The sequence below is a fragment of the Dendronephthya gigantea genome, unplaced genomic scaffold (genome assembly GCF_004324835.1).
Source record: "Dendronephthya gigantea isolate DGI-Jeju-01 unplaced genomic scaffold, DenGig_1.0 000001F, whole genome shotgun sequence".
In the NCBI taxonomy this organism is placed as follows: Eukaryota; Metazoa; Cnidaria; class Anthozoa; order Malacalcyonacea; family Nephtheidae; genus Dendronephthya; species Dendronephthya gigantea.
The window spans coordinates 5660450-5671947 of NW_021163011.1; the positions used below are offsets into that span (position 1 = coordinate 5660450).

An 11498-nucleotide genomic window follows, 5' to 3' on the forward strand; every position below is an offset into this window, starting at 1 on the left:
GTAAGTGCCTATACTTGGTAACGTGTAATGATTTTGTTTTGACTATATCTTTATATATAGACGGAAGCAGATGAGAAGGTTGCCAGTTATTTGTTGTATTTAACTTAGTATTTGTATTGTATAGAAATGGCGAGGTTTCAGAAGTAAACTAAGTATAACAAGCCTTGTCTTTGTTACTGTAAGCTGAACACCGTAAGGTGTCTGCCATTTTCTGGGATGAGACTTGTGAACGTGACTTACTGACTTATGTGAGGACGATAATCAGATCTTCGAGTTCGAGTTGAATCCCTCACAACAAACCGCACACATAAGCAATAGCGAGTGTGTAAAGTGCTAGATTCCAAAATAAGGGTGAAAACTATAGTCTTTGACGATTTCGCCAACGCTATGATGTACCCTAATTTCACGGATAGTCGAACGACATGTAAAAACACAATATGTTATATATATGAGACAGAGTAACCCGATAGATGAAACAGAGTAAAGTTTCACCAAAGTTATTAGGGTTGGGGCCTCCCAAGTTCATGTGATTATGTAATATTCAACAAATCGATCTTATTCGGAAATGCGGTATACTCGCAGTTTATATTTAAATCTTTACATGCTATCAAAATTATTTTGTAAACGTACCGCAAGAATAGGGGAGTAATGATCTGAAATAAAACTAATACGACAGTGATAAAAATACAATAACAAAAGGTTTTCGAGTTTGCATGTCAATGGGGGATATGGACGTTCAATTGTCCATCGAATATTTTAGTTTGGTATAAAGCCGGGACACCTGGTGAAGTGGCAAATTACAATAGGCGGACGTTACCCCGTACGCTTAGCAAAGTGCATGGTTTATGGTTCAAGACTGAAAAATAATATCCCTATTCAATTTGCTTGATAAATAAACTGTTGGAACATTTGATTTCTAGATTCGTATAGAGCTGACCAGCTGCTGAAACGATGCAGCAGAAGGCTTGGCATGCTACTCAGGTATTCGAATTTATAACCATGTATATGATTCCTATAATTTTTATAGTATTTTTTTATAGTCTTTGTAATTCAAATTATTCTTAACCTTATATTGTACCGCTAGTGGGATCCAAATGGTGTAACGAGCAGCACATTAGTACAATAACGATTTCGTTTGAATTACAAATACTAGCCTTTTTATACTTAGACAAGATGCCTCAATAAACCCAGGCTCGTTTACTTTAATATAGTTTTTGAATAAGCTTACATTGATACTTCAACGTATTAAATCTCTTTCATGCTTTGTGAGTTCTGGGTAAAACATCTCACAATGCGCAGAATTTCAACAACGTACATTCTAGAGAATGTTAAGGTTGATGGTTCATGCTGGCCATCAACAAACAAAATCTTCAGTTATCGTGAGGATATACATGTCATTAAACGAAACACATGCGCAAAATTAGGCTTTATAAATTTTTGAAATACAATCATTTTGATTTATAAACAATAACTTTAATAAGCGGACAATGTCAAGTCTTCTTCAAGGTAATTTCTTGTACACTACAGCTCTAGGGGGCTGCCACATCTCCCGCTTAGCCGGGATTCAACGAAGCGTGAAATGATTTTGAGGTATTGAAATGAGTAAAGAACATGATCCTGGTGTAATAATCTAGATAATAGCAAGAGCTCGTTTGGTTTCATATAAAGACTCACGCCTTGCTTTAATTTCTCAAAATCATGTCACGCTGCATTGAATCTGGGAAACCGAGTTCACGTGTACGGTCCATCAGAGATCTTGCTCCATAATTTTTCTCTCCATTTCTTCAAAGTCGTCCATGATGCTCTCCCGAAAAGATCTTTCCAAAGTACAAGGAGAGGTAAGCCCCGAACCGCCATCTTTATCTTCTATACTGTCGTCATCACTACAAATTATATTGAAGACAAGAAAGTGAATATATTGCATGTAAGAATTGACTATATGTTGTGGAAAAAATTTATCTGGGACCGGTTGTTCGAAAGGCGTTTAGTTACTTTCCGAATATTTAGTTACTTTCTCGTTTCTTTTCCGCGGCCTGATTCACCCTGACCTTTCCCGCTGACGAGAATGCGCAGTGAACACAAACCCTGAATAAACCGTGTGGTATAATCACTTACCTATCCAAAGGTAAATCTTCCTCACATCGTGTAAGTCTCCCTGTTGAAGATGCTAGTTCCCAGGCTAAATCATTTAAAGTTGCAAGATCATCATCATCTTGGTCCCCTGTGCCAAAATCATCAAGTGCTTTCAATTCCAGTAATTCGTCCTCTTCAATGTTCCGATAATCGTCTTTAGATCCTACACTTCGATGCAAACCTTTTAATTCTTGGAATTTTGGTCTAGTCAATTGGAGATCGTCTAAATTGGTAGAGCCTATATGCGATGAAATTGCACTGAATTACATAAAAATATTTACTTCAACGTCTTTAGAAAGGACGTGTCAAATTATTATTACCTCTATCAAGATGTTTTTCTTCAGAAGAAGCAGATGTGGCATAATGTTCAGATGTGGCATAATGTTCATCAGGGACTGACATGCTCTTCTCCACACTTGATGATAAATCGATTGAATCGGGAGTCGTAAGTTGTGTAAAACTCTTGACTGGATTCCACGTTTGTAACAAAGAACCCCGGCCAAGATCTGTAATTGGAGTTGAAGACGATCTTTCATTATGTTCATCTTCACATTGTTCTATATCCTCACTTTCTCTATCCACACCGGCAAGGAAAAATGAAGATAACTCCTTATGGGAATGTTTAGGTTTCCATGCTTGCCGAGTTGGAACCCGTGTTTCGTTGCTACTATTATTTCTGGATGGCGGTCTTGGACGTTGATGAACATCATTTTTCTTCAATGGCGATTGTTTCTTTGACGTATTCTCAATTATGCTCGGTGATATTTCATTCATGACTTGATGTACCGGGGACTGCTTACCAGGATGCTTATTTTTCATCGATGACATTTTGGGACTTTGCGTCTCTTTGTTCATAAGAATGCTACGTTGTCGCTCGTCCTTCCGTGGTGTTTTTTTACGTCCAGCAGACATAGTCCTTACTGGCTGTTTCTTTGCCTTCCCAGATGGTTTTAAAAAGAAGGGTTTTGCTGTTATCGATGGTGACACGTAATTGTGAGTGTTTGAAGCAATGTTTGCTTGCTGTAAATCCTCGGAACTTCCGGATGTATACATTTCGCGAATAGTAACTGCTCCATGTCTGGATGTTGGCCTAATTTCACCAGATTCTGCTTTTTCACATTCCTCTACAACACAAGTGCTTCCTTGATCGTCCTGATTAATGCTCAACTCAAGAGGTAAAATTTCTTTAACCGACACAGCACAGTGAGATGACATGTTTTCCTGGGAAATCGGGAAATCCCGGTCAGGTTCTGTTGTTGTTGCATTTTGAATCATCTCTCTATAGTCTAGATCGAAGGGACTCGCTAGTTCGTTATTTTCTTCATGTAAGACATCTGATCGTCCATTGTCAATTTCTTTATTTTTACTTTTTCTTTCCTTATTATTTTCACTCTCAATTGCTGTTTCTGCTAATTTTTGCGAGGCTAGGTTGTTTTCGCGATTTTTTTTCAAAAACAAACGATCACCGTAGGAAATTGATGAATTAAACTTAATCGTTAACTCTTTCTTATCATTTTGGTCAGTTATCAACTCGTTCGTGGTTCCACAAGATGTATCTATAACAAACCAGTTTATAGCAAATGTCAAAGTTCAATGAACATCACTTGGACTAGGTTGGATGTAGTATTGAAATTTGAAATTTACCTGTACAGTTAGGGGGATTTCTTGGACTGGTCTTAGATGCTTTATTTTGGTCTCTCCATTCTTGTAAAGCTTGAGCAAACGAGTTGGCACTTTCTTCTTCGTCATAACTGCCATTCAATAATGATGAGCCATTCATGTGATCATTACCCTCAGTAGACGAAGTTGCTATATGTTCTTCATCAGCTGCCTATAGAAACAACTAGCATGACTGAGGATCACTAGGAATTTTTAAGACTCCATGTTTTGAAGACACTTTATGTGCTTCCAGATCTTAAATCTAAACTGATGTTGAGGAATACAATGTTGCAGGCACTGCATACATATAGCTACTCATGAAACATACCATGGGATGTGAATCTGTTGATGCACCATGTGATCTGAAAGGAAAGATTAAATAAAATAAAAAATATTAGATAACATATATGTTGTATAAGTTACTGCATGTACATGCATATCAGAATGTGGCTTAACATAACTAACTCACCTTAAAATTGAATTATCTTGTCTCCATGTTGAGGGTGATTTTTGTTGATACTTAGTTTTTCCAGAAACTTCAGTCTAAAAATTTGTGGTTTAAGCTCAGCAACTGGCTCTAGCTCAATGGTTAGAGCACTGCACAGGAATTGCAGGGCACAGGTTTCATTCCTGCCTGAGGATAATATAGTTGCCTATTTTTTGCAACTGTTCCTGGTCAGGTCTTATATATTGTGTAATTCACATGATATTTCTAATAACTAGAAATTTACACTTGATATATATATTCTATATCTCAGAATACTTTTACCTGAATTTTTGTCTTTGTGTGTTTTCTTAAAGCACCTTTTAAGTGAAATTGACTAAAACAGGCATCACAATATCTCTCAGAGCATTCATGACAAAGCTAAAAAAATATAAAAGTACTTATGCATAAGTACTTTTCTCTTTGTTTTTTTGCAAGTTGTTTGTTATAACATCTATGCATGCTTTCTTTTAGCATATTAGATAAGTTATTATTACAATGTCAATGAAAAACAACAATGTCTTACCCATGAAGATGCAGTATTTTCACATTGACCACAAAGATTAACTTCGGCAGCCTTGGCAACAGTTACGGCTGGAGCTTTTTGTATATAGTGGTCTGAATTATACAAAATTGTGTGGGTGCAAAGACCAAATTTGGTACGGTACTTTGTTGCTTATAAGAGATATTCATGCCACTATGTACGGCCCTGTTTTATTGCAAGGTTTTTCAAACAATCTGAAAAAGCCCCCTTTGCTCTTGAAAGTGTTAAACACATGATGTGAGGTGTTCATTCAATGAATACGTACCAACTGGCTCATCAGTTAAAACTTTTATTTTCCTAGCAACCTGGAAATAGATTAAAACACAGTAAAAATAGGAGGTGGCGATAGCATAGCTACTAAGGGCACTAGCTGTGGGTTGCACTGTATATGTGAGAGTAAATAATGCAGTACATCATTTCTTAGCAGTTAATGTAATTTACATCCGAGTTTTTTAAACAAACACTATCTATTAATCGATGATATATTTTTAATGGTCATGCAATGAAAAGAAAAATAAAATGGCAGGGGGGGTTGCACCTAGGAACATTGCATCAAACCTTATTTCCATTGAGGTGGTTCTTCTTTGAACCTGGAGATTTTTTGGTAGTCTTAGTCAATGGCCCAGTTCGTCCTGATGTCCAACGAGAGCCACCAAGACGTCTAGATGTAAAATATTGATGCTAACTTGAAAAATATTTATACGACCTTCTAATTGTTTTCAGACCATAAGTTAAAATACCTAAAATTATCAACTAAAATATGTATTAAAACTCTATGTTTAATGAAAGTTTAATATTTTTTTACTCTCGTTCTTCTTTTTCCTTCACCATTTTTTCTTTCAGAGAGCGAATTCTCTCTTCCATTTTCTTAGTCTCCAACTCCAGTTTGGCAGCATTACTTTGTTTTAGCTTTTCAAGAGCACTAAAGAAAGGAGTAAGAATATATATTTTCTTTCTATTATATAAACATGTCATTTTAATACATGAAGCTTGAAGAATACATTTAAACATCTTGACAATGACAGGTTTAAAAAGGCGAAGAATTTGAACATCAATTACTATCTGATTTCGAAAGGTAGCGTAGATACACGAATTCTCTATACTGACTATACAAGTCGATAAATTTGTAATATGTATATATGATCAAATCGATGTATTCAAACAGTGACACACTGACACTCGGTGAGTCTCAGACATGCAGTCACTTTATATTCATACGGATACCTTATCCTTGACTTGGATGGAGAGTGTGACATTGTAGAACCTAAAGACAGTTCCAAAGACACAATGTATAATTTCGTACTGGAAAAAAGTTTATAAATGTTAAGTCAAATAGAGGTTTGATTCCTTAGTCAGATTCTGAGTGATCGAGCCGCCATATTTCTATACTAGCTTGGTAACCACGCTTGTTGATATATATTGTGGTGTTATGGAAACAATATTATAATGCCTTTTATTCTTCTTGGTATTGGCAGGTATCCGTTTGCGCTGATATTGCATTGATAGCAATAGAAAAACTGATATATTTTCCTTTCAATTGGAATCATATATATATATATAAGTTTCTTTTTCAGGACTTATTTTGAACACTGTTCCGGATTCGCAGAGGCGTAGGTTCAATTCCTGCCTGGAGGCTTAAATTGCTTTGTTCGAAACGCCGGCGTCCCTGAAGTGGTTATAAAAAAATTGTGTGGTAACTCTTGGATCTCTGAAAAATGTGCACCCTTAAAATTGCAATCCATTGTCGCAATGTCGGTTATTTTTGAACATCGTCGATGAATTTCGATATACAGGGTGTACAAAAAACCCCCAAAAGACAAAACCATTGAGGAAAGCTAAAATATTTAGTAAAGAGTAAAGACACTTTTTGAAAATTACTTTATCTTTTAGCTAACATCTATATTAATAATAATCTATTCTGTATCATTAAAATGTTTAACAGGAAAGCTAAAATAAATTATTTAGTATTAAAAGACACTTTTTGACTTTTTCAGTGAAAAATTATTACTTTTTACCCAACATCTATATTAGCAGTAATCTATTTCGTTAAATCATCAGTGGCGTAGCCAGCCTGACAATTTGGTCATGCTATGCAAATTTCAAGTAAATTAGAATTATCAATTTCTTTAGAAATTCATTGTTTTCACAGCCAATGAAAACCAAAATATTAGCATAGCATGACTAAATTGTCAGGCTGGCTACGCCACTGTAAATCATTAAAATACTAGTATTTGATTAAACCCCATTAAGACTCTAAGGCCCCGTTCACACACACGGTACCGGATAGCCGACGGAACAGATTAAATCCAAATTGATAAGCATTTGCAGTCACGAGTTGCTTCATGACGGCAAACGATGATGTCAGCCGTGTCAGCCTAAACAGGGGCCGGTTGTATCAAGCCCGTTTAGCTTAAACGGTGGATAAGTTCAAAATAGAAAGTAAGTCTATCGTTTTATTCAACAAGCAAACTGAATGTTTTTAACCTTAATACAAAGATACTGTTTACAACTACATCTTCAGTGCATAATATTCAAGTTGACTCATCCAAGAGAGTTCTAAGAGTGGTATTTAATTTTGACTTATCCACCGTTTAAGTTAACGGGCTTGATACCACCGGCCCCAAACCTTTACGTTTATTGCTTCCCTAATTGCCTCGTTTTTATGCGTGTAGTATTTTCTCGAGGCTCAAATTTTGCAGAAGACCAAGCGGAATGACTTCGGTTTTTTGTAAGTTTTCGTAGAAAAGTTATGTGTGCTTATAGCCTTCCAGAATGTGGGAACGAGGCCACCAGAGAAAGACGTAATAATGGATAGGTCTAGTGATAACTTTGTTGCAACAAAGGCTGTTGTTGTCTTTCCCGACGTCCCTGATTATAAACTGTAAACTTTATATATGCATACCGTATGAATAATACCAGCGAATAACCGAAAGGAATGTATATCAGAATGCTTACCAAGACGCACAAGAAACGTATGGTTACTCTGTCCTCGTTACCTTCCACGGCATTCATTCCGCAGATGATCAGACAGAGAAGAGATAAGAAACATGTATCAACATAAAAATAAACAGAATTGTCTTCATTATAAGGACGAAGAAGAACAAATACCAAAAGAAATATGACGCAAACAGCCTCCAAAAATGGAAAAAGTGTGTGTTCGAAATTGGGTCTGAAAGTTAGCAATGAGATAATGATCAAACGACAGAAGATGTAATAAGAAGCGAACCAAGTACGGCTCGGACGGTATGGATTCTGAAGAGCTTCGAACATAGGTATGAAGTTACGTAAACATTGAAACCTTCTTGTAAAGTAAGAGCTAAACGCAATAACAAAGGGAAATGGTATAACAATAACTGCAAGGATAAAGAAAGCAGGTATGGCGTAAGGTAAATGAGATCTACTTAAAAACTCTACATCAGCCTCCTGAAAGACATACCAAACGCCATCAACCTTCACAGGCATAAGAACGGATGCAGTAGTTTCTATCAAAAAGGCGTATAAGACAATTACAATGGTTACCAGGGCATGGTGAAAAGAATGGTCAGCTAAAGGAAGATTAGGAAAATAACGCAGAAGTTTAGTAATGAAATAGAGTAAGGAAACAGCGTAAAAAGGCACAATAACTTGAAAAGTACGCTTTTGAAGTGCATCCATTCCTTTCCAAAGACATTTACCTGTGCTCAGGTCAAATTGACCATAAGTTATACTAATCACAAGTGTAATAAATGGGTCAAGATACTTATTTTTATAAGGCAAAAAATACACGATATGATAGGTATAAAGCCATGAATTTAGAGGACCAGAGAAGAAATCAATCTGAAAGTAAATAAGTGCCAAAACAACCACAGTCACAACTACAAGAAGAAGAAGCAGCCATAAAAGACCTATATTACTAGGGCACTTTCTACACTCATTCAAACCCACTACCAGACTATATCCTTCGTCACATGAGCCACATAACCTTCCATGCCTATAATGTTCACACTGGCTAGTATTCTTATGGAATTTAGTGAAGATACATTCATCAGATTTTGCTGTTTTATGATCACATTTGCAGTAACCTAGAGGACATGGCAAAACTATAAATTGGGGGTGTTTGCCAATTGTTGCCCAATACCCTTCTTTTACATATACTGTTTTTCCATCTTCACCACATCTAAATATCCATATGGCATTCATCTTGGGAAAGACAGACACATTTCGTTTTTAAAGTGAAATCATAGCCACCATAGCAAGAAGTTGTATTTATCAAACAGTGGTTTTAATGATTTGTGTGTAAACCGAACTTAGCGTCAAATTAAATTCTTCTTTCAAATTGTTGCTGACAAAGTTGATTGGAACCGAACTTTTATCATCAGAAATATAGATGTATTCAGAAACCTGTTCCCCCAGATTTACACCTGTTTCTGAATTAGACAATGACATTTTTAGCAGTCCATTTGTTGGTTGACCTTTTTCATCCTTCAATGTCACTTTTGGGGTAAGCTTTTGTCCTGGAAATCCAACCCAATTGTAATTGAAAGTATAAATCTCAACAGGATCTGTAACTATTTCTGGTTCACCAACTTTGCTATTGACATAAATAAAAGGTTTCCATTCCAAAGCTTTAGATATGCTTCCATAAACTCTACAAAACTGCAAGGTATCACAATATATTGATTTACCCGATTTGTCTGGTGCCATGTTGTCCTCAAATATGACTGTTGCAGACCAGTCATTTGGAGGCTTGTTAAGTTCATAAGTGAAAAAGCAGGTAGATCTGTCGAGCAGGTTGGCATGAAATGCCTTAAGATTTGGTCCCTGGGAATATGCATAGATTGCACCCCCTCTCAAAAAAGCTGAATTTGACGTAAAGTTAAGGGTTGAATCCTTTTTAAGAATGATTTTTGATCTTCCATAGAGGGCTATTGCCCCTCCTTCATAACCACTGTTGTTATGGAAACTGACATTGCCAGAAATAGAAACATCACTCAAGTCTAGTACTAAAGGAGTCCCCTTGTTAAAAGACAAAGACACATTTTCCATGTTAATCGCTGCTTCTTCAACATAAATTGTTCCAGTGCCAACAATAAAGTTTTCAGAACTTCCTTTGTCTGTGATGCTATTGCATTTAAACTCACAATTTAGAAGTTCAACTTTGTATGGCATCCCACCACAAGATAATTGCTTGTTCAGCCATCCTTGCTGTGTATTCAAGCCTGACAAAAATCCCAATGCAGTTCCAACTAGAGCTTTGTTTTGAACCCAATGACTGTCAATGAAAGATAAAGTTGTGCTAGATAGGCTGGATCCAAATACAGATACTCCACCACCCCAACCTGCATAATTATTAAAATAATAGCAGTTTTCTTGCATGAAATAGTTTGGTTGCAAATATGTCATTTCTGTCAGATTGAAACATGGATTAAAGAAAAATCTACCACCACCTCCAGACAAGACACCATGGTTGAACTTTATTGTCACATGCTTCATCAAAACAAAATTGCTATTAGCTTTATCTTCAAATAGGAAATAATATCCACCACCCCAGTCTGCTAAATTGTTTAGAAATTTACACTTTTCCATATGAACAGTGTTATTTTTAGATTTTCCTTTAAATGCCATAGCCATACCACCACCACATCCAAAGATAACATGTTTATTATCAGCCTCTGTTGGATCTGTTACATTTTTTGCATTCCATGTGCAACCATTGTTGATAAAAGTACAATTATACAAATAATATTTGTTATTACTTGAATGCTGAGCATTTGTACTGTTAAATTCAACTATTAGTCCACCTCCAACATATGCAAGCCCATGATGAATCTTACTACCATTCATTGAGTTGTTTTTATTTCCAGTAAAATGTGTATGGATGAAATTCACATGACCACCAACATTTAATAGTGCCATGCCAATACCAGTACTGTTTGTAATCATGCAACCAGTTACAGTTATATCGGTGATATTTGAAAAGAATAACCCAGCCAAAAAAAATATGGTATTCTTATTTTGAGACGCTTGTTTTGAGCCACAGTTTAAGAATGTCAAGTTTGCAATCCCGATATCTTCACTTGATAAAATTATCAACCCTTTACGTGACGTACATCTGATTACAGAATCTGCATACCCACTCAATACAAAGTTGTGTAAATCTGTAAGGTTATGATTTTTCTGCAGTAATTGTTCTCCGAGCACGTGAATTTTTATCGATCTTCGATATTTGTGTTCCGATGTGTTGGAAATTATTCCGAGAACATAGTCCAAATCCCTGCAATAAACACTTGAATTTTTGAAACAGTCCAAGGTGTTATGGTTAAGAGTTGAATTGAAGATATAGATGTTTTTCTCAGATGTAACACAGATATTGCTAAAACTCGTAAAAAAAGTAAGAAGTAAAATAGATTTGCCATCCATACTTATATCTCAAAAATGAAACTTCAAACCATAATACTCTTCCACCTTCGCGCAACCTAACCGGAAGAAGTGATATAGTGATGCGGGCATACGGCACGTGATTATATTGCTATACCCTTCTTCTTGATCTGTAATCAGTGACAGTTGTGGCAGTTCACAGTGGTACATGAGAAGTTATTCAGCAATTATTCAGTAATTGTTGCACCATTTCATTATCATAGGCGGCTAAGAAATCCGGGTGAACCTAATTATCAAATTATACAAATGCATTCCTTGATT

At 36.1% G+C, this 11498-nt stretch overlaps 3 protein-coding genes across 4 annotated transcripts; all 3 read right to left on the minus strand.

The window, feature by feature from the left end:
- Window positions 1-1047: 1047 nt before the first annotated feature.
- Window positions 1048-6633, minus strand: LOC114524874. Of its 2 annotated transcripts, XM_028546093.1 has the most exons (12): window positions 6045-6633; window positions 5626-5742; window positions 5379-5481; window positions 5086-5125; window positions 4803-4894; window positions 4562-4657; window positions 4262-4335; window positions 4121-4154; window positions 3778-3964; window positions 2454-3689; window positions 2116-2371; window positions 1048-1883 (listed from the first exon to the last, which is right to left on the minus strand). In XM_028546093.1, the coding sequence occupies exons 1-12, from the start codon at window positions 6074-6076 to the stop codon at window positions 1748-1750; spliced, it is 2403 nt and encodes an 800-aa protein (XP_028401894.1). In that variant the 5' UTR covers window positions 6077-6633; the 3' UTR covers window positions 1048-1747. The 2 variants fall into 2 exon arrangements, with proteins under 2 accessions (XP_028401894.1, XP_028401886.1); XM_028546085.1 differs by having other exon boundaries at window positions 5626-6633.
- Window positions 6634-7306: 673 nt separating this feature from the next.
- Window positions 7307-9029, minus strand: LOC114528262. The gene has a single exon (XM_028549895.1). It carries the CDS (start codon window positions 8997-8999, stop codon window positions 7638-7640), a length of 1362 nt encoding a protein of 453 aa, XP_028405696.1. The 5' UTR covers window positions 9000-9029; the 3' UTR covers window positions 7307-7637.
- A 39-nt stretch (window positions 9030-9068) lies between these two features.
- On the minus strand, window positions 9069-11271 carry LOC114531063. Its single transcript, XM_028552709.1, has one exon. The coding sequence runs from the start codon at window positions 11217-11219 to the stop codon at window positions 9069-9071; it is 2151 nt and encodes a 716-aa protein (XP_028408510.1). The 5' UTR covers window positions 11220-11271.
- Between the last annotated feature and the right edge of the window lie 227 nt (window positions 11272-11498).

What these genes read in the sequence shown, in the direction of transcription:
- LOC114524874 (XM_028546085.1), bottom strand. Translation starts at nt 5,831, where the DNA reads ATGTTTAAATGTATTCTTCAAGCTTCATGTATTAAAATGACATGTTTA. An exon ending in CAACAGATTCACATCCCATG is followed by an intron (nt 3,965 to 4,120) that starts GTATGTTTCATG and finishes TTGTTTCTATAG; the next exon opens with GCAGCTGATGAAGAACATAT. An exon ending in AAATCCCCCTAACTGTACAG is followed by an intron (nt 3,690 to 3,777) that starts GTAAATTTCAAA and finishes GGTTTGTTATAG; the next exon opens with ATACATCTTGTGGAACCACG.
- LOC114528262 (XM_028549895.1), bottom strand. Translation starts at nt 8,999, where the DNA reads ATGAATGCCATATGGATATTTAGATGTGGTGAAGATGGAAAAACAGTA.
- LOC114531063 (XM_028552709.1), bottom strand. Translation starts at nt 11,219, where the DNA reads ATGGATGGCAAATCTATTTTACTTCTTACTTTTTTTACGAGTTTTAGC.